The 19,272-nt window shown below is 45.1% G+C and overlaps 1 protein-coding gene and 1 non-coding gene across 2 annotated transcripts in view; one reads left to right on the forward strand and one right to left on the reverse strand.

Annotated features, from left to right (window-relative positions):
* LOC144698496 (uncharacterized) overlaps positions 1-19,272 on the forward strand; it is a 90,018-nt gene that overhangs the window by 36,550 nt on the left and 34,196 nt on the right. The window contains exon 3 of the mRNA XM_078570435.1: positions 14,809-15,255. Within this exon, the coding sequence (XP_078426561.1) occupies positions 14,809-15,255 (447 nt within the window). The remainder of the gene's footprint in view (positions 1-14,808; positions 15,256-19,272) is intronic.
* trnak-cuu (transfer RNA lysine (anticodon CUU)) lies at positions 4,373-4,446 on the reverse strand. Its single transcript has one exon. It is a non-coding gene; the product is annotated as a tRNA-Lys (tRNA).

Genomic DNA, 19,272 nt, shown 5'->3' on the forward strand with positions numbered 1-19,272 from the left:
ATGGAAAGAGAGAAGGAAATTGGGACTAATTGGCAAGATCTTTGTAAAAAAAAACTGATATAAATATAATGGGTGGAAGGACCTCTTACTGCGCTGTGCCACTTGACGATGACATTGTTGATCAGTCTGTCTCCAGCATTCCTAATGAGAACAGCCGAATTCCATTTCTTCAAAACAAAGACCCAAAGTACTGCAGCATGACGTCACCTTTTAACATTCCAGACAGCTCCATTGGGATCCAGGCAGGGAAATGTTCCTGTAGCGTTGTAGTTACCCTGCTCATTTCGCATGTGTAAGTTATTCCATTCGATGCTCGGGGAAACATTATCACCCAACTGTGTGGAAAAGTTGCATCGCTCCTATTCCTGTTTGTTGTTGAATATGAACTGAATGCTGGATCTTGCAGCCACATTAGATTCGCTCTTCACCATTTCTGAAGATAACATTCAGCAAAATAAGAAGATGTTTCCGCTGGCAGTGGGTGATTGGAGAGTGCGTGGCTGGAATATTGTTACCTTTTCCTGTCTCACTCACCGTGGAGCTGAGAAAGAGCGATTAATTGATGGGCTTGTTTCAATCCAATAGCCTCGTTGATCTGTATTGATTTAGATGGGGGTTCATGACCGTCCATATTCTTTGTTATATCCGAAATGAATATCCATAAACAAAGCTTCGTGTGGGAGCTCAGTGGGCGACAGGTGAGTTTTCAACGTGGGGGGGTTTTCTTGTGGTTTCAGGGTCCCAGAACAAGCCAGAGAATTAATGAGTAATGATGGGGGGGAAAATGGCTATAACTTAGCCTCTGGGTGGTTTCGAACCACCAACCTTTTAGCTCACAGCCGAACAGGCTGACCAATTGCGCCACAGAGACTTAAGGAAAATGCCTGCACGCTGTAGGATATCCTAAAGCAATGGCTCAGCGAGTGAAAGCTTCAGATTGCCGCTACCCGAATGATAATTATCCTCTCAGTTTTACTCTTCCCAAATAAAGGGTGAGACATTCATTGTGGATACATGGAAACAGTCTGATCCCACCCACTGCAGACACATCCATGTCACTGGGAACCAGATCCCCTACAACTGGTGCCGTCTCCCTTCGAGCCTTTTGGTGCCTTGTCTGTTACCAAGTATTCCGCTTGTCCCAAAACCAATAATTCTAAAGGAGTTTCTCTGTTTCACAGGGAGTGGTTAGGATCTGGATTGCACCACCTGAGAGTGTGAGGGAGGCAGATTCAATCGCGGATTTCAACAGAGAATTGTACAGAAAATGCAGATCTCCGGGGAAAAGGTGGGGGAGTGGGACCAGGTGAGTTAGTTTCCAGAAGAGTAAGAGGCCTCCCTTTTCAGACGGAGATGAGCAGATTTTCTTATTCTTTCAGAGGTCGTTAGTCTGTGGAATTATTTTCCCCAGAAAGCAGTGGAGGCAGGGTCATTGAATTTATTCAAGGCAGAATTAGACAGATTTTTGATACACAAGTGGGTCAAGAGTTATGGGGGTGAGGTGGGGACAGACAGCAAAGAGGAGTTGAGACCACAGCCTGATCAGCCATGATCTTATTGGATGGTGAAGCAGGCTCAAAGGACTGAATGGCCAACTCCTGTCCCTGAGTCCTTTGTTCCTATGAGTCGGGCCGAATGGCCTCTATCTGTGGTGTAGCCTTGGCTCTGATTCTCTGACACTATGAGGTGCTTGAGGGGAAAAATGGTCTATTTCTGCTCCTATTTGTTATGTTCTAATTCAGAGCCGACACCACCCAAGGCAATGGTTGGTCTACTGTTGATGGTGGCAGCGTGGCTCCACGTTTTAACGAGATTGGCTTGGGTTTCGTTGTTTTCATGGGTTCGAATCCTCAAGCCATCAACGTTTCAGCTGTTTTGTTCTTTCAGTCACTTCACCTGAGCCCGGGCTTGTGGTTGTTGCCGTATTAAGATGTCCCTCCTGGCAGGATGAACCAGGAGAGATAGTAGGAATTGCAGGGTGACTGGGAATGTGTGGGGCCGAATGTCCTCTCTCTCTGTTAAACCTGTCTATGATTTTATATGAAAAAGGTTAAAATCGATATAAGGTCTGTAATCATGGCTGAGTGGTGAAGACAATGGATTTAAAATCCATTGCGCTCTCCCCATGAAGGCTTGAATCCTGCCGACCTCGCTGCTCCTTCCTTTAGGTGCCTCCAGATTAAAATTAATTATTGGGGAAATGGAATAAAAACCTTCCAACCACTCTCGGGTGGTTCTCCTGCTTCCCTTCCTCGTTTCTTCATTTCCGTTCATCTGCAAGCATTCACCATAATCTCTGTCTGAAATAGAACAATAATTAGACCTGTTGGTGACATCCTTGTTTTCTGGGTGTTTGTTTCTCCTCAGGCTTCTGTCACTCTCGGTGTATATGTTTGTGTGTGTTCCTCTGTGTGTGTCGATGTGGTTCAGTTCCCCAAGGGGGTGAACACATTTTTAACCATCACAAACTTTATTCACTTTAGTTGTGCAACTTCATATTAAAATGTTACAGAGAAAAATATCAGGATGAAAGATGCAAGAGGAGTTTGTCTCTTTCTATGTATGCACTACAACAACAACTTAAAAAGCACCTTTAACCTAATGAAACGTCACAAAGCGTTCCCCAGGATCATTATAGAACAAAGTGTGACACCAAGTCACATATTCAGTCAGGTGACTAAAAGCTCGGTCAAAGGGGGAGGCTTTAAGAACTGTCTTGAAGGGGGAAAGTATCGATTTCATGTTCCAGCTAACAGCAATGGTTCTTCTCATTGGTGAAGAAGTCACTTGTGTTCAACCCAAACAGATCATTTGGCAGGAGAAAGTTGTCTCTGGTGAAAGAGATCTAAAATGAAAAAAAAATGTCAAAAGTAGCTCCATAATCCAAATTTCAAGCCTTATTGGTAGTTCCTCTGGTGTCCCGTGACTCGGATTTACAGCTTTCATTGGGCCCACAGTGGTTAGGCTGGAGGGTTTTAGAAGTTGTAAGTTGAACATGAGCAGCTTGTCGGACTATTTCACCTCATTGTCGATGTCATGTTCCAGCTCACAGCAAATGTTCTTGTTGGCTGAAGAATTGGTTTGTGTTAAGTCTAAATATGCAGTTTTGTGGTAAAGGAGGTCTGAAGTATTTTTTTAAATGGTAAAAGCAGCGTAGATAAGCCACTCCGGAAGAAAACTTGACAGCTTTCCTGGTGGTCCAATGGTTGGGATTCGGTGCTTTTAGCGCCTCAGGTGGGGTTTGGTTCTCGGTCAAGGAATGAAAATTTATTGATTTTGTGAAATGTTTAAAAACGAGTGTTGCGAACTTATTGATTGAAAACATTTAACAGCTGCACCAGAGTCAGTGGAGGGGGAGTTGAATTTTTGCCTCAGAGCTCAAAATGTCACATTGGGAACAGTACGAGAACAAACACAGACGTGGAGTGAAGAAATGAAAGAAAGACAAGAGAAGGGCTGGTTGCAGTGCAGTTTACATAGTGATGTTGGTGCGAGGAAAAATATGGGTTGGAGAAGGATATACTTTGCTGCCTCCTGTTTGCACTGGCACAAATATTACTCCTGATCGATCAAACAATCAGAACTGCTTTTTAAAAGCAGTACACAGGGCCTAAAGACCTCCTTCTATGTTGTAACTTTGTATAATTTTATGTTTTCCAACACCACGGCTGCTTTCACAATAATTCTGCCATTTTATAGTCCAGACCAGCGAGATGTAATATCTTACCTTGTATTCGGCTCTTTTGAAACCAAAACACGGAGCAAATTCAATGAGTTTCCTTGTCAATTCCAGCACGAGATTTGTCACAAGACTAATTGAGCGACACATTAATGGTGCCAATCCTTCACTGGAGCTCACCGCGTCCAAAGAGCACTGTTACCATCTTGTACCTTCTTGCAGGACATCTGCTGATCAATATAGGCTTATCACAGCTCTGCTTTCTTCACATTGAAACGCAGTGTGAAAATATGAACAATTTGAAAGCTGAACAACCTACACAAGACTGGAAGGAGAGTGTGACTGTCGGTAATGGGCACTGTGCACATTCCTGTAATCAGCATCTAGGAGAAGATGAGATCCTGATGTCTTTTTACTCTATGGTCTGCAAACCTATCTTATTGTGTCTTACATTCCCATGTACTGACTGTCTCTGCATCAAGCAGCTAATTGACCCGGGAGCTGAAAGGACAGATGGAGCTGGACGAGAGGCAGGGACAGAAGCAGAAAGAGATACAACATGAAATTGCTTTGAATTTTATATGCATCGGTTGCTTTTAGTGGTTAATGTCTGCCTTGTAAGTTTCACAGCTGCCGCAGGGATTCGGTTGGTGTTTTCCCTTAAAAGCAGCAAGATTTTAAAAAATGCCACAGCGCCCAAGGTGGGGCTCGAACCCACAACCCTGAGATTAAGAGTTCTCATGCTCTACCAACTGAGCTAGCCGGGCATGCGGAAGAAAAAGCTCCATATGCCAACATACATGTAAACAACTGTTGCTTTCCACCTGGAGCTTCAGCTTGTTCTGAATTTCAAAGTGTAGAAGGTGATCGACCAGCAAAAGCCCCAAGGTTGCAATGCATTCCTCTCAATCATCAATAACATCGTTCACATCTTCCACTTCTTAGCTGCACCTCCTTCCAAACATTGCAAATTCCTCTTACATCTTTCATCCTGATATTTTTCCCTGTAACATTTTAAGATGAAGCTGCACAACTATTGTGAATAAGGTTTATGCTGGTAAAAATGGGCTCACCCCCTCGGGAACTGAAGCACATTGACACACACGGAGGAACACAAACAGACATATACACCGAGTGTGGCAGAGGGCAAGGGATTGTTTCTAAGGAGAGACAAACACCCAGACAGCAAGCATGACAATAACATTTTTTTGCCAGTTCCAACTGCAAGTTTCGTGAATGAACAGAAATAGGAAAACTCCCGAGTGTTTGGATGGATTTTATTCAATTTAACCGATAATTAACTCTGTAGACACAGTTAAAACCAGGCATAGTAAAAAACGGGAAAGAGCAATGTATTTGGACTCAATGGCTTTAACCACTCGGCGATGACGACTGGCCTTATGGTATACAAGCATAGATGGGGAAAGCAGAGGAGGAGGACATGCGGCCTCTGGTGGCCAATGGAAGAGGAATTCAGCGACTTTGACAACCCGCCTTTTCTCCACAGCAATTTATTCTTGTATTGTCTCTCCTCGCTCTTCCTGTTTAAGTGAAACACTGCACACGCCTGCTTCAACTTTAGGCTGGCACTTCTTCGATTAATGGGAGTTCTGAAAGTGCAATTTTGGCCAATGTAAGCTTCAAACCGATCCCTCTACAGAAAGTAGAAGTACAATCTAGCACCTTAGACTGCTCGGCCACACTATCAAGCTCAGGCTGTTACTCCCCATCGCCTTGGCTGGTATTGATACTGAAATAGAACAGAAGCAAAGCAGCAACAATACGTCATAAGGCCCCACAAGCCTCCTCGGTCACTTTATAAGATTATGGCGGATCTCCAGCCCCAACAGCAATTTGCCACCCAATTCCGATGGCCCTTCATTCCCTTCGAGCCTAAAAACTACGAGAATTTTTGGATAAAAACAAAATGCTGTGGATGCTGAAAATATGACATAAACACAGAAAATTCTGGAAAAACTCAGCTGGTCTCGCAGCTCCTGTGGAGAAAGAAACTGAGTTAACGATTCGAGTCCGTATGGCTTCAGAGCGAAAGTGGATTTTAGGATGCTTTTCCTCCCATTGACCCGATAGATCTGTAGACACCTGGTTGAAATCAGCAATAATGAGAACCACAGTCGGTAAGATTTGACTCTCCCTGGGGAAACCCCAACTGATTATGAAACCATTCATTTAACCACTCGGCCATGAAACTGACCAAGGGCCCACTGCTTTCCACTCTATCATCAATAACATTATTCACAGTTTTCGCTTCTCAGCTGCATCTCCTTCCAAACACTGTGATCCATTTTCCTCAAGATCTGTTCCTGGATTTAATATTTAGCTGCTTTGTGACCTCATTTTGAAATCAGATTCGCTTCAGTATCCAACACAAATTGAATTGCAAACCTGTTGGATAAACAATGGAAAACAAGTCACTCGGTAACACTAATCCTATGGTGCTCATTCTCAGATTCACAACAGTCAGCTTTTCAATAAAAAGAAGGAATTTTACAATGAAAAGATTTAGAAAGTTGGTCTGACTTTTATTTGTGGCTCACTCACTTGGGTATTCTGTAAATGCTGCTCGGAGGCTTAGTGATCGGGATATAATCTACCTGTGTTTTCCTGAGCCTGTGCTCGGTATATTGGGAGGTTTGGCCCTGGTTGGAGTATCTTGTGTCCCAGTAATGGGCAGTAACCCGCTGATTGAAGCTGCAGTCGCTGCTTTCTGCTGGCAGCGGGCGATTGGAAAGTGCAGGGCCGGAATATTGCTGCTTTTCTGCTTTTCCCTGTTTCCCTCACTGTGGAGCTGAGGAGGAGAATTATTGATGGGTTTGTTTGAATCTATTAACTTCATAGATTGCAAATGACGTAGGTACATGGTAGGTCTAAATGTTTTCTCATTATGTTTGAATTGAATATTCATGATAAAACATGTCAGTTTGGGAATCCATTGCATAAAAGTTGAGTTGGCAACGTTTGGCGAACATTTACCTGCAGCTAAAGTGCCCATTGTCACCCCAGAACTGTGTGGGAATGAATGATGATGGGGAGAAAACATCAAAGACTTCGTTCCTGATGGTCTTAAACTGCTAACCTTCCGGTTTCCTACCAAATGCCTACCAATCATACAACAGAGACTCACACAAGCAAAACCTGCAAGATATCTTAAACTGAGGCAGCGAGTTAAAGCTTCAAATTGCCAACACTGAAATGACAATTGTTCTCTATCAGTTTCACTCTTCTCAAAGAACAGGTGAGACATTGATTGTTGAAACATGGAAACAGTCTGATCCCACCCACTGCAGACACATCCATGTCATACAGCTGGGTCTCCCTTCGAGTTTTTTGGTGCCTTGCCTGTTATTGGTTTTCATTCCTGTTCTGCCAGATTTGTGCACAGATGTAGTGCAGTTGTGTTGAAAGGTTACAGACTTGAAAAATAAAAATATGTTTTTCTCGCCACAGATGCTATCAGATCTGCTTAGAATTCCAGAATTTTCTGGTTTCTTTCATTTCAGAAAGCCAACATCTGCAGCATTTTGATTTTCATTAACTAATTAGTGCAAAGAATGTGGAACCCATGACGAGAATAGTTTGAGACCCAATTTTCAGCTGAAAATGTGTAAGTAAACTCGTGTGCACAAGCTGAAAATGGAACTCTATTGCCCCAGTACTGACACAGCAACACAGTCGCGCCAGTGTGAGACCATCCAGATACTTTATGTGTGCAAAGGAATTTATTTAGTTTGCAAAGCAGTAAACACACCAACTTTAAAATTCAAAGGATTTAATCCACAGTCACAGCATTCCTACTGGCAAGACACGGTTTAAATGTTCCATGTATGGTGAAAAATACCCCATCTGCTGAGACTCCATTGAGTTCAGATCTAAGTACAGGGGTTTGTTCTGCTGTTCATTACATCCAGGAGAGAATTATGGCGGATACAGAGCATTTTAATTGCTGTATCAATTGATTCGACAATTTTATATCCTGGCCCCTATGACACCCATCATATTCTGATGACTGAACTTGGGTTTCGATTTTACAATTTTACGGTTCAATGGAGGAGCAGACACCCAGCATTCGCTGCGGGACAGAATGTGTCCTATCCTCATTACAGCAGCAACTCCGCACGTGCGCATTGCGATGTGTGCTTGGAGCATGTGTATTGCTGTCTCTTTCATGAGCATGCGCAGTGCTGGTCAGTGACTAAAGCTGCCCGGAGCGGGTGAGAGAATGTCGAGTGGAGCAAACTAACAGAGTTAGTGAGTGTGTGAGGAGGAATGGAGCAAGCGGAGTGGGCAGGGAGGCTTCATAAAGACACAGTGCAGGCCGCAGACCCCAAATAACAAGGTACCAGTCTTGTGTTTGCAGAGAACGGGCCGAAAAAGTCTGGATTTCTCCCTTCGCCAGGCCCGGGGTAACGGCCGCCATCTTTATAGGGGGCAATGTGCAGCAGGGCGCATGCGCGGTCATCCTGGTCCAGGTAGCAGGAGGAAAGAATGTTGTGAAATTCTATCCTGAACTGACAGGGATGGATTTTGGAAACTCCTTTTACAGGGGGTTAGAAGGGGAGGATTTATACACAGCAAACTCAAACCAAGAGAAACGTTTGTCTCTTCTCAATTTCTATCCTGCACTGACAGTGATGGATTTTGTAAATTCCATTTACAGGATACCAGAAGATGAGGTTTTGCAGATTGGAAATTCAAATCAATCATCACATCAGAGTCTGCAAGAATCACTTCATTCATCCGGACCTGGATATTATCGGTCCCTGAGTATAAGCATTGACTTCCAGGTCATCGCTCACTGTGTGAACTTTTTTCCTCATATCCCCCTTGTAGATCTTCACAAAATCTTTAAACTGTCTCCCGTAACCCTTTTACGATCAGTTAACGAAAATAGTTTTTCTTTATCTACCTCATATAAACCTCAGGACCCTTCCATCCTTCATAATGTGTGGTGATCACTGGTTTGTACAGACCCAGATGTTCTGTGTCCATGTGTGTGACATCATCACAAATCGACAATTACACGGTGACATCACCCCGCTCCCTGGGTATTTCCTCAACTGGGAGATTTTTCTCTGATTCCAGTGCTTCTGATGTCTTTCCAGCTGCAGGCTCTAGCAGGAGATTTTAAAATTGAAAACTGAAATTGTTTTAAGAGGTGAGTATTTTTCACCATTCAGCTACAACTTTTAGTTTAGGTTTTAGTTCTCCGCTCTGTATCTGTGAGGGGTTCCATGGCTCTGGAGTGGTGTGACTCCTTTACTGTGGATCAGAACCCATGTCCATCCATTGCTCTGTTTCACCTCTGTTCTCTCTGATCACCTCTCTGCCATTGTCTAACTCCCTCTATCCCTAATACTGGGTGCATTTTAGCTCTGTTTAGGGTTTTACTGCTACTTCTACCAACTGTGTCTCAATGAGGTTTCCTCCGCTGTCCATCCCCCGACCACGTGCTGCTGTCTTACCAGCTTTATCTTCCCACAGTACCTTTCATAGTCAGGAATTGTCTTTTCTGTGCTATGGTCCATTTCTCTTCCACTTCTGAGCTTAAGTTAACCATCAAATTCTGCAGCATGTTTATTCCCTGTAATTCATTCTGCACACCCTGAAACATTAACTTTGTTTCTCTCTCCACAGATGCTACAATATCTTGCCAATCCCCAGTTGCCTGTGGGGAAGATGATGTTTGACCTTCTTGAACCGCTGCAGTCCGTGTGGTGAAGGTGCTCCCACAATGCTGTTAGGTAATGAGTTACAGGTTATTCACCCAGTGATGATGAAGGAACAGTGATATATGTTCCAAATCAACAACAACAATTTGTGTTTATATCGCACATTTAATGCTATACAGTTTTCTGCGATATTTCACGGAGATGTTGCAAAACAAGGTTTGACCCTGAGCCACATGAGGAGATGTTCGGGCAGGTGGCCAATAATTTGGTCAGAGAGGTCGGTTTGAAGGAGCATCTTAAAGGATGAAAATGAAGTAAAGAGGCGGAGAGGTTTAGGGAGGGAATTCCAGGGCTTGGGCCTTGGAATATGACAGAATGGCAATCAGGGATAGAGTGATTAAAATCAGGAATCCTCAGGAATTCGGAATTCGAGCGTGGATATCTCGGGGGGTTGTGAGGCTGGAGGAGGTTACAGAGATAGGAATGATCACAACTGTGGGGGAAAACAAGGATGAGAACGTGAAAATTTAGGTGCTTCTTAAATGGGTGCCTTCAAATCATTTCTCTAGTTTGTGAATGGTTGTGGGCCAAGCACTGATCCTTGGGATACCCCACAAGTAACAGCCTGTCATCCTGAGAATGACCTGTTTATTTCTACTCTCTGTTTCCTGTCTGTTCACCAATTCTCAATCTATAGCAGTATATTACCCCAATCCCATGTGCTTGAATTCTGTTTACTGACATCCTGTGCTTTGTTCACTAACCTCCTCCATCTGCCTCTCCCACTCCCTTCTCTCTTTTTCTCTCTCTCTCTCTGTCACATAGAATTCTCTAGCCCAGCGAGTTGTTCATGCTCCATCATTGAATATATTTCTGGCTGAGATGGAGAGATTTTTGGTCTCTCAGGGAGCTGAGGGATATGGGGAGTGGGTGGGAAAGTGGAGTTGAAGCCCAAGATCAGCCACGATCGTATTGAACGGTGGAGCAGGCTCGATGGGGTGTTAGGTCTTCTCTTGTTCTTATTTCTTTAGTTCTTATAGAGGCCAGAGTCTTATGTAGCCCAGACCGGGTGGCAGGTTCCCTTCCCTGAAGGACATTAGTGAACCAGTTGGGTTTTTACGACAATCCCACAGTTTTCATGGTCACTTTTTCCTAGTGCCGGCCCCACAAATTCCCAGATTCATTCAGCTCAATTTCACAACCTGTCTTTGTGTTTTTGTGGGTTCTCTCTCACTCCCTTTTTCTGTTTTAAATCAATTTCACAGGGTGTTAGAAAGAGAGGATTTGCAGTCGGGAAACTGAAACCAAACATCACATCAGGATCTGACTGCGCCGCCCAATTTATCGTAGCCTGAATATCATCGGATTTTGAACATGGAAGGAAAAAGCACCGTTCACAGTGGGGAGAAACGGTACACGTGTTTGTGTGGATGAGGCTTCAGCCGATCATCTGGCCTGTCGAGACACAAGCACAGTCACGGGGAGAGTCCGTGGAAATGTGGGGATTGTGGGAAGGGATTCAGAACCCCATCTGAGCTGGAAACTCATCGGCGCAGTCACACTGGGGAGAGACCGTTCACCTGCTCCAAGTGTGGGAAGGGATTCACTCATTCATCCAAACTCCTGAAACACCAGCGAGTTCACACTGGGGAGAGACCTTTTAAATGCCCAGACTGTGGGAAGTGCTGTAAAATCTGCTGGGATCTGATGTCCCATCAGCGTGTTCACACTGACGAGAGGCCATTCAGCTGCTCTCAGTGTGGGACTGGGTTCAGGTGTCATCTCAACTCACTGCACACCAGCGCACTCACACTGGGGAGAGACCGTTCACCTGCCCTCAGTGTGGGATGAGATTCACTGATTCCTCCACCCTGCTGACACACCAGCAAGTTCATGAGTAACGACAGTAATGGGATTTTGCTGTTCATCACATCCAGGACTGAACTGTGTTCAGACAGGTTTGTTTCTGCTGATGTTAGTAAACCCCAACTCAGTTATAAGCCTTAATCACCTGGCTAAAAATCAAATCAATCAGCTTTGTGTTGAATGCACACTTTCTTGAGTCTTTCTAATATCTCTAATACAAGTTAGTTCCTTTTGAAGGGCTCCCCCTCTCCCCTGTCTCGTCCATCCTCACCTCCAACAACAAGTGTGAGGAGTTCATGGAGCTTCTTTGTCACTAAGATTGAGACAATCCGATCAGCTGCCTCTGCTGCTTCCCTCCCTTCCACTAGCCCACCAGGACAAACTGTCTCTAAAGCCTCCCCTTGTCTGAGCCCTGAACCCACATCTTTCTCCAGTTTCTCTCCCATCTCCCCTCATGCCCTCTCAGTGCTCACCTTGTCCATGAGACCCACCTCCTGCTTCATCAACCCTATTCCCACTAAACTGCTGATCACCCAACTACCCCATGTTCACTGAGATTTTAAACAGTTCTTTCGCTCAGGTACTGTTCCTCCCACCTTCAAATCTGTGATTATCACCCCCCATCACCAAAAAACAAACCTTTCACCCCCACGGTCCTTGCAAATTACTGTCCCACCTCCAACCTCCCTCTCCTCTCCACACTGTTTCAACATGCTGTCCCCTCCCAAATACTGGGACTCTCAGTGTGAACAGGGTGGGATGTGTTTGGAGACAGGATGTCCCAGTTCTCCACCCTGGGATTCTCAGTGTGAACAGGGTGGGATGTGTTTGGAGACAGGATGTCCCAGTTCTCCACCCTGGGATTCTCAGTGTGAACAGGGTGGGATGTGTTTGGAGACAGGATGTCCCAGTTTTCCACCTTTAAAGGGACAGGGAGAGGACCAGTTGGGCTGAATGATGCTGCTTTATGACATCACTGCAGTGCCTAGTAACCATTCTCCCTGAGCCCTGCTCATTATGGGCTGGCTTTAGCTCAGTGCTGTTACAGGGAGGGAAACAGGAGGAGGATTCGAGCCGTGTGGAGCTCAGGATTAATGGGGCAAGATACTGGATCAATTTCTACCTGACTGAATGAGAAATGTCATTGTCCCAGACACTCCCTGTCCCTCAGTATCTGTATCCGGGGGACAGGCTGATGGGTTTACTCTGTATCTAATCCGTGCTGTATTTGACTGGAGAGTGTTTGATTCTGACAGAAGCCGTTCACCTCGATGATGATGAGATAAACCCATCAACTTCTCCCCTGGACACCGATCCTGAAGGACAAGGAGTGTCTGGAATATTTTGTACCATGTACTTGACCCAGTTTTGAACTCCTTGCTCACATCTCCTCTCATCCTGCTTTGTTCTAATGAAAAGACCCCCAGTTTCTCCAGTCTCTCCTCATGTGAAAGAGAAATTGTAATTAAGTTCGAAACACAAACAGGAGTTTCACTGCAGAAAGGTCACCATTAGAAAATATATCATTCCACAGTCAGTTGTTATTATCTGGAATACACTGTCTGAAAGTTTGGTGGGAGCAGGTTCAACAGTAATTTTCAAAAGGGAATTGGAGAAATGCTTGAAGGAAAACATTGACCGGGCCATGGGAAACAGCAGGGGAGAGGACTATTCAGGTAGCACCTCCAAAGAGCTGGCAAAGGCACGATGGGCCGAGTGGCCTCCTTTTTTGCTGTCGCCTCTCATCCATGGTATCACCTCTGTGAATCTCCCCTGCACCCTCTCCATGGCCCTGACATCATTCCTGTTTTAAGATGCCCAGAATTAGACTCAATATTCTAAATGCAGTCTAACCAATGATTTACAAATTAATTTTATAAAGAAAAGTGGAGTAACAGGTTCAAACAGCATTTCAAACTTGTCCTTCACATTTAAAGATTTGTGTATCTGAACCCCTTGTAACATGGCTAAAAGACATTGAGGTAAAATGTCTGATATAATGTGTATTATGGGATAGAGAAGTTTAGTTTAGAAACTCAAACAGGCTCTTCACTGCAGACCGGTCACCATGGCAACACTGATAAGACATTCCATTGCACAGAATCAGCTCATTGGAAACTCGAATCAGATCAGGGAAAAGGACAGTTTGTCTGTCATTAACCACAATATAAACTGAAACCAGAGAGGAATGGAATAGATGAGATTATAATGTGTGATGTTTATACCTATAATTGTGAAACTATCAGAAATAACAGAATTAACAGTGGGCAGGGGAGTTTAGGGAGAATGAGAACATTCCTGAAGAAAAGTAACTGCTGGGAACCAGGGAATGTGTCCTTGTAAATCACAGATTAGAGAAATTGCAGCTGTCTTATCCTCACTTCCTGCCAAAACCCAGCAGAGAAGACAAAGAGCCAAGGGCCAGAGCTGGATCACTACAGGGTATAAAAGTGAGGAGATACTGATGGAAGGGGGCAGCCAGGACTGGAGACACCGGAGATCAAGCTCAGGGTGCCCGAGGTTCCATCCAGTGGGCTGACCTCGTGTAAGTGACTGTGGACACATGGGACTTGCATGTTTATTCTGATTTATGGATCAATATACGATACAGTAGAGAACAGAGAATCTGCTCAGCTTATGTTTCTTAATGAGGTATTGAAGTTGCTGACACTGGACTCTCAAAGCCACAGATTCTGAGAGAGAGAGAGAGAGAATACAGAAAGAAAGCAAATGAATGACATGTAAAATTGAGGGGGAAACAGGAAGTGATGAATGAGTGAAGTTATAATGACAAAGGATAGACAATGAGAGAAAGTAGAGAAATAAAATATATCTACAAATCTCAGAGGATGTGAGAATAGTTACAGGGAGAGGGATGGAGTTGGTGTCTGGGGAGTGGAGTTTGTAGCAGGGACTGAAGACAATGGCTTCAGTCTTCCCAATATTTAAATGAAGGAAATTTCTGCTCACCCAGTATTGGACGGTGTGTAACTTTGATGAGAACTTTGAGGTAATGGTGTTCACTCAAACCTGCTACCCTGGTCCTTCTAGGTAGTGGAGGTTGATGGTTTGCAAGAACCTGATGTATTTCTGTTCTATTTGTATATGTCAAGATATTCTCTCTCCTTCGCTTCTCTCTCGCCCTTCCTCTCACACTCGCGCTCCTCCCACAGAGGCCAGAGTCTTGTGTAGGCCCAGACCGGGTGGCAGGTTCCCTCTCCTGATGGACATTAGTGAACCAGTTGGGTTTTTATGACAATCCAGCAGTTTTCATGGTCACTTTTTCCTCACGCCGGCCCCACAAATTCCCAGATTCATTCAGCTCAATTTCACAACCTGCCTTTGTGTTTTTGTGGGTTCTCTCTCACTTCCTTTTTTCTGTTTTAAATCAATTTCACAAGTTATTAGAAGAGGAGGATTTGAGGTCGGAATACTGAAACCAAACATCACGTCAGGATCTGACAGTCACTCGATCCATCAAGCTCAATAATAGAAGGAAAAAGCAGTGTTTGCACTGTGGAGAAACTGTGGAAATGTGAGGACTGTGGGAAGAGATTAAATTCCCCATCTCAGCTCGAAACTCATCAGCGATTTCACACTGGGGAGAGACCGTTCACCTGGCTCCGAGTGTGGAAAGGGATTCACTCAGTCATCCAACCTGCTGAGACACCAGCGAGTTCACACTGGGGAGAGGCAGTTCACCTGCTCCGAGTGTGGAAAGGGATTCACTCAATTATCCAACCTGCTGACACACCAGCGATTCAAAACTGATGAGAGGCATTTTAAATGTTCGGACTGCGGGAAGTGCTTTAAAAGTTCTGGGGAACTGTTGTGCCATCAACGTGTTCACACTGACGAGAGACTGTTCAGGTGCTCTCACTGTGGGACCGGATTCAGGCACTCATCTCGCCTCACAGTACACCAGCGCATTCACACTAGGGAAAGGCTGTTCTCCTGCTCTGAGTGTAGAAAGGGATTCACTCAGTCATCCCACCTGCTAACACACCAGCAAATTCACAAGTAACTACAGTGATTGGATTATGTTGTTGATCACATCCAGGACTGAACAAATTTCATCGGAGTCGGTTTTTGCTGATGTTGAAAAGCTCCAACCATGTTTGAGGTGCGAAATATTCTGGATGAAGTTAAATAAATCAGCTTTGTATTAAACACACAGTATGTTCAACATTTTTAATATTTTTAACACAAGTCAGTTCCTTTTGAAGGACTCTCTCTCTCCCCTGTCTCCTCCATCCTCACCTCCAACAACAAGTGTGGGGAGCTCATGGAGCTTCTTTGTCACTAAGGTTGAGACAATCCAATCAGCTGCCTTTGCTGCTTCCCTCCCTTTCACTAGTGCACCGGGACAAACTGTCTTTAAAGTTCCCCTTGTCAGAGCCCTGAACTCACATTTTTCCCCAGTTTCTCTCCCCTCATGTCCTGTCAGTGCTCATCTTGTCTTCTGCTGTATTGACCCCATTCTCATTAAACTACTGATCACCCAGCTTCCCTATCTCAGCTGATAGAGAGAGATGGCTCTCTCTCTTTCTTCTGGTACTGTCCCTCTCACCATTAAATCCACTGTTATCACCTGAAAAAACACTTGACCCCAGCACCCTAAAATTCCACCCCATCTCCAAACTCACTTTCCTCTGCACAGTCCTTCGACTCAGTGTCCCCCAGGGACTTCAATCTCCATGACATCACATGTCCCCACCTGACCCCAGCTCATCTGCTGCTCAAACCCTCATCCCTGCCCTTGTTACCTTTGGACTTGTTGATTCCAATACATTCCTGACCAGCTTCTCACATTCACCCCACCCCCACACGGAAATATGAATCATCAAAAACTCTGCTGCCCGTGTGCTTTTTCACACCATGTCCTGTTCACCCATCACCCCTTGCCTCGCTGACATACATTGACTCCTAGTCAAGCAATGCCTCAATTTTAGAACTCACATCCTCGTTTTCAAATCCCTCTGTCACCTCGTCTCTCCCTACCCCTGCAAACTCCATCACTCAACCCTCAGGGATATATGTGCCCTTCTCATTCTGGCCTCTTGAACATCCCTGCTTTTAATTACTCCACCACTGTTGTCCATGCCTGGCATGAAGTTCTGAAATTCCCTCCCTGAACTTCTCCAGCTCTCTCTCCTGATTCAAGGTCCTTGTTAAAATCTGCCTCTCCAGTGAAGGTTTAGTCCATTTTCTCTAATATGCTATGTGACTTGATGTTAAATTTCTCTTCAGGATGCTTCTCTGAAGAACCTTGGGATGTTTTATTACATTAAATGTGTTATATAAATACAAATTGTTACTGTTTACCTGTTTGTGCACAGTAAGATTCCACAAATAGCCATCAGACCATCAATCTTCTTTTCATATTAATTCATTCTTGGGATGGAGGCGTTGCTGGCTGGGCCAGCATTTATTGCCCATCCTAATTGCCTTTGAGAAGGTGGTGATGAGCTGCTTTCTTGAACCGCTGCAGTCCATGTGGTGTAGGTACACCCACAGTGCTGTTAGGGAGTGAGTTTCAGGATTTTGACCCAACAACAGTGAAGGAATTTCCAAGTCAGAATGGTGGGCGGCTTGGAGGGGAACTTCCAGGTGGTGATGTTCACGTGTCTATTGACCTTGTCCTTCTAGATGGTAGTGGTCATGGGTTTGGAAGATACCGGCTAAGGGGCCTTGGTGAGTTCCTGCAGTGCATCTTGTAGATGGTATGCACTGCTGCTACTATGCATTATTGGTGGAGCGAATGAATGTTTGTGGATGGGGTGCCAATCAAGCAAGCTGATATGTCCTAGATGGTGTCAAGCTTCTTGAGAGTTGTTGGAGCTGCACTCATCCAGGCAAGTGGGGCGTTTTCCATCACACTCCTGACTTGAGGCTTCTCGATGGTGGACAGGCTTTGGGGAGTCGGGAGGTGAACTACTCGTCGCAGGATTCCTAGCATCTGACCTGCTCTTGTAGCCACAGCATTTTTATGGCTAGTCCAGTTCAATTTCTGGTCAATGGAACCCCCGAGGATGTTAATAGTGGGGGATTCAGTGATGGTAATGCCATCGATTGTCTAGGGATGATAGTTGGATACTCTCTTGTTGAGAGATGGTAATTGCCTGGCACTTGTGTGGTGTGGATGTTACTTGCCACTTGTCAGCCCAAGCCTGGCTATTCGCCAGGTCTTTCTGGATTTGGACATGGACTGCTTCATTATCTGAGGAGTCACAAATGCTGCTGAACATTGTGCAATCATCAGCAAACATCCCCACTTCTGCCCTCATATTGGAAGGAAGGTCATTGATGAAGCAGCTGAAGATGGTTGGGCCTAGGACACTACCCTGAGGAACTTCTGCAGTGATGTCCTGGAGCTGAGATGACTGACCTCCAACAACTAAAACATCTTCCTTTGTGCTAGGTATGACTCCAACCAGTGGAGAGTTTCCCCCTGACTCCCATTGAATCTAGTTTTGCTGGGGCTCCTCGATGCCACACTCAGTCAAAGACTGCCTTGATATCAAAGGCAGTCACTCTAACCTCATCTCTGGAGTTCAGCTCTTTTGTTCATGTTTGAACCAAGGCTGTAATGAGGTCAGGAGCTGAGTGGCCCTAGTGGAAACCAAACTGGGTGTCAGTGAGTGGGCTATTCCTAAGCAAGTGCCGCTTGATAGCACTGTTGATGACCCCTTCCATTAATTTACTGATGATCGAGAGCAGACTAATGGGGCGGTAATTAGCCGGGTTGGATTTGTCCTGCTTTTTGTGTAGAGGACATACCTGGGCATTTTTCCACATAGCCGGGTAGATGCCAGTGTTGTAGCTGTATTGGAACAGCTTGGCTAGGGGTGCAGCCAGTTCTGGAGCACAAGTCTTCAGTACTTTTGCTGGAATATTGTCAGGGCCCATTGACTTTGCAGTATCCAGCACCTTCAGCCGTTTATTGGTATCACGTGGAGTGAATCGAATTGGCTGAAGACTGGCATCTGTGATGCTGGGGACCTCCGGAGGAGGCCGAGATGGACCGTCCGCTCAGCACTTCTGGCTGAAGGTTGTTGCAAATGGCTCAGCCTTATATTTTGCCCTCTTGTGCTGGGCTCCTCCATTATCGAGGATGGGGATAGTTGGGGAGCCTCATCATCCAATTAGTTGCTTAATTGTTCACCACTATTCACGACTGGATGTGGCAGGACTGTTGAGCTTAGATCCTTTGGCTTTGGAGAAAGGAATGGAGTTGGTAGCTTGGGAATGAAAATAATGTCTTCAGTCTTGCCAATATTGAATTGGAAGAAATTTCTGCACATCCACCACTGGATATCAAACAAACAGTCTGATAATTTAACCACAGTGGAGAAGTGGAGAGAGGTGGTGAGGTAGAGCTGGGCACTATCAGTGTACATGTGATAACTGACACTGTGTTTTCAGATGATGTCGCTGTGGGGAGAATGTTGATGAGAAATAAGAGGCCAAGGCTGGATCCTTTGGGGACACCAGTGGTAACTGTGGGAGTGGGAAGGGAAGACATTCCAAGTGATTCTCTGGCTATGATTAGATAGAGAAGAATGGAACGAGGAGAGAGCAGCCCCACCCAGCTGGACGACAGTGGAGAGGTGTTGGAGCAGAATGGTGTGGTCAACCTTGTCAAAGGCTGCAGACAGGTTGAGAAGGGATAGTTTCCCTTTGTCACAGTCACATAGGATGTAGTTGGTGGCTTTGATCAGAGCTGTTTCAGTCCAGTGGCAGGGGCAGAAACCTGATTGGAGGGATTCAAACAGGGAGTTCTGGGAAAGCTGGGCACAGATTTGGGAGGTGACAACATGTTCAAGAAGTTTGGAGAGGAGAGGGAGGTTGGAGATTGGGCAATAGTTTGCAAGGATGATGTGGTCAAGGGTTTGATTTTTGAGACGGGCGTGATGATGGCAGATTTGAGGGAGAGATCAACAGTACGTGAAGAGAGAGAACTGGGTTAGTGGAAGGGAAGGAAGCAGCAGAGGCAGCTGATCGGATTGTCTCAATCTTAGTGACAAAGAAGCTCCA

This window comes from Cetorhinus maximus, chromosome 23 (genome assembly GCF_964194155.1).
Source record: "Cetorhinus maximus chromosome 23, sCetMax3.hap1.1, whole genome shotgun sequence".
NCBI lineage: Eukaryota > Metazoa > Chordata > Chondrichthyes > Lamniformes > Cetorhinidae > Cetorhinus > Cetorhinus maximus.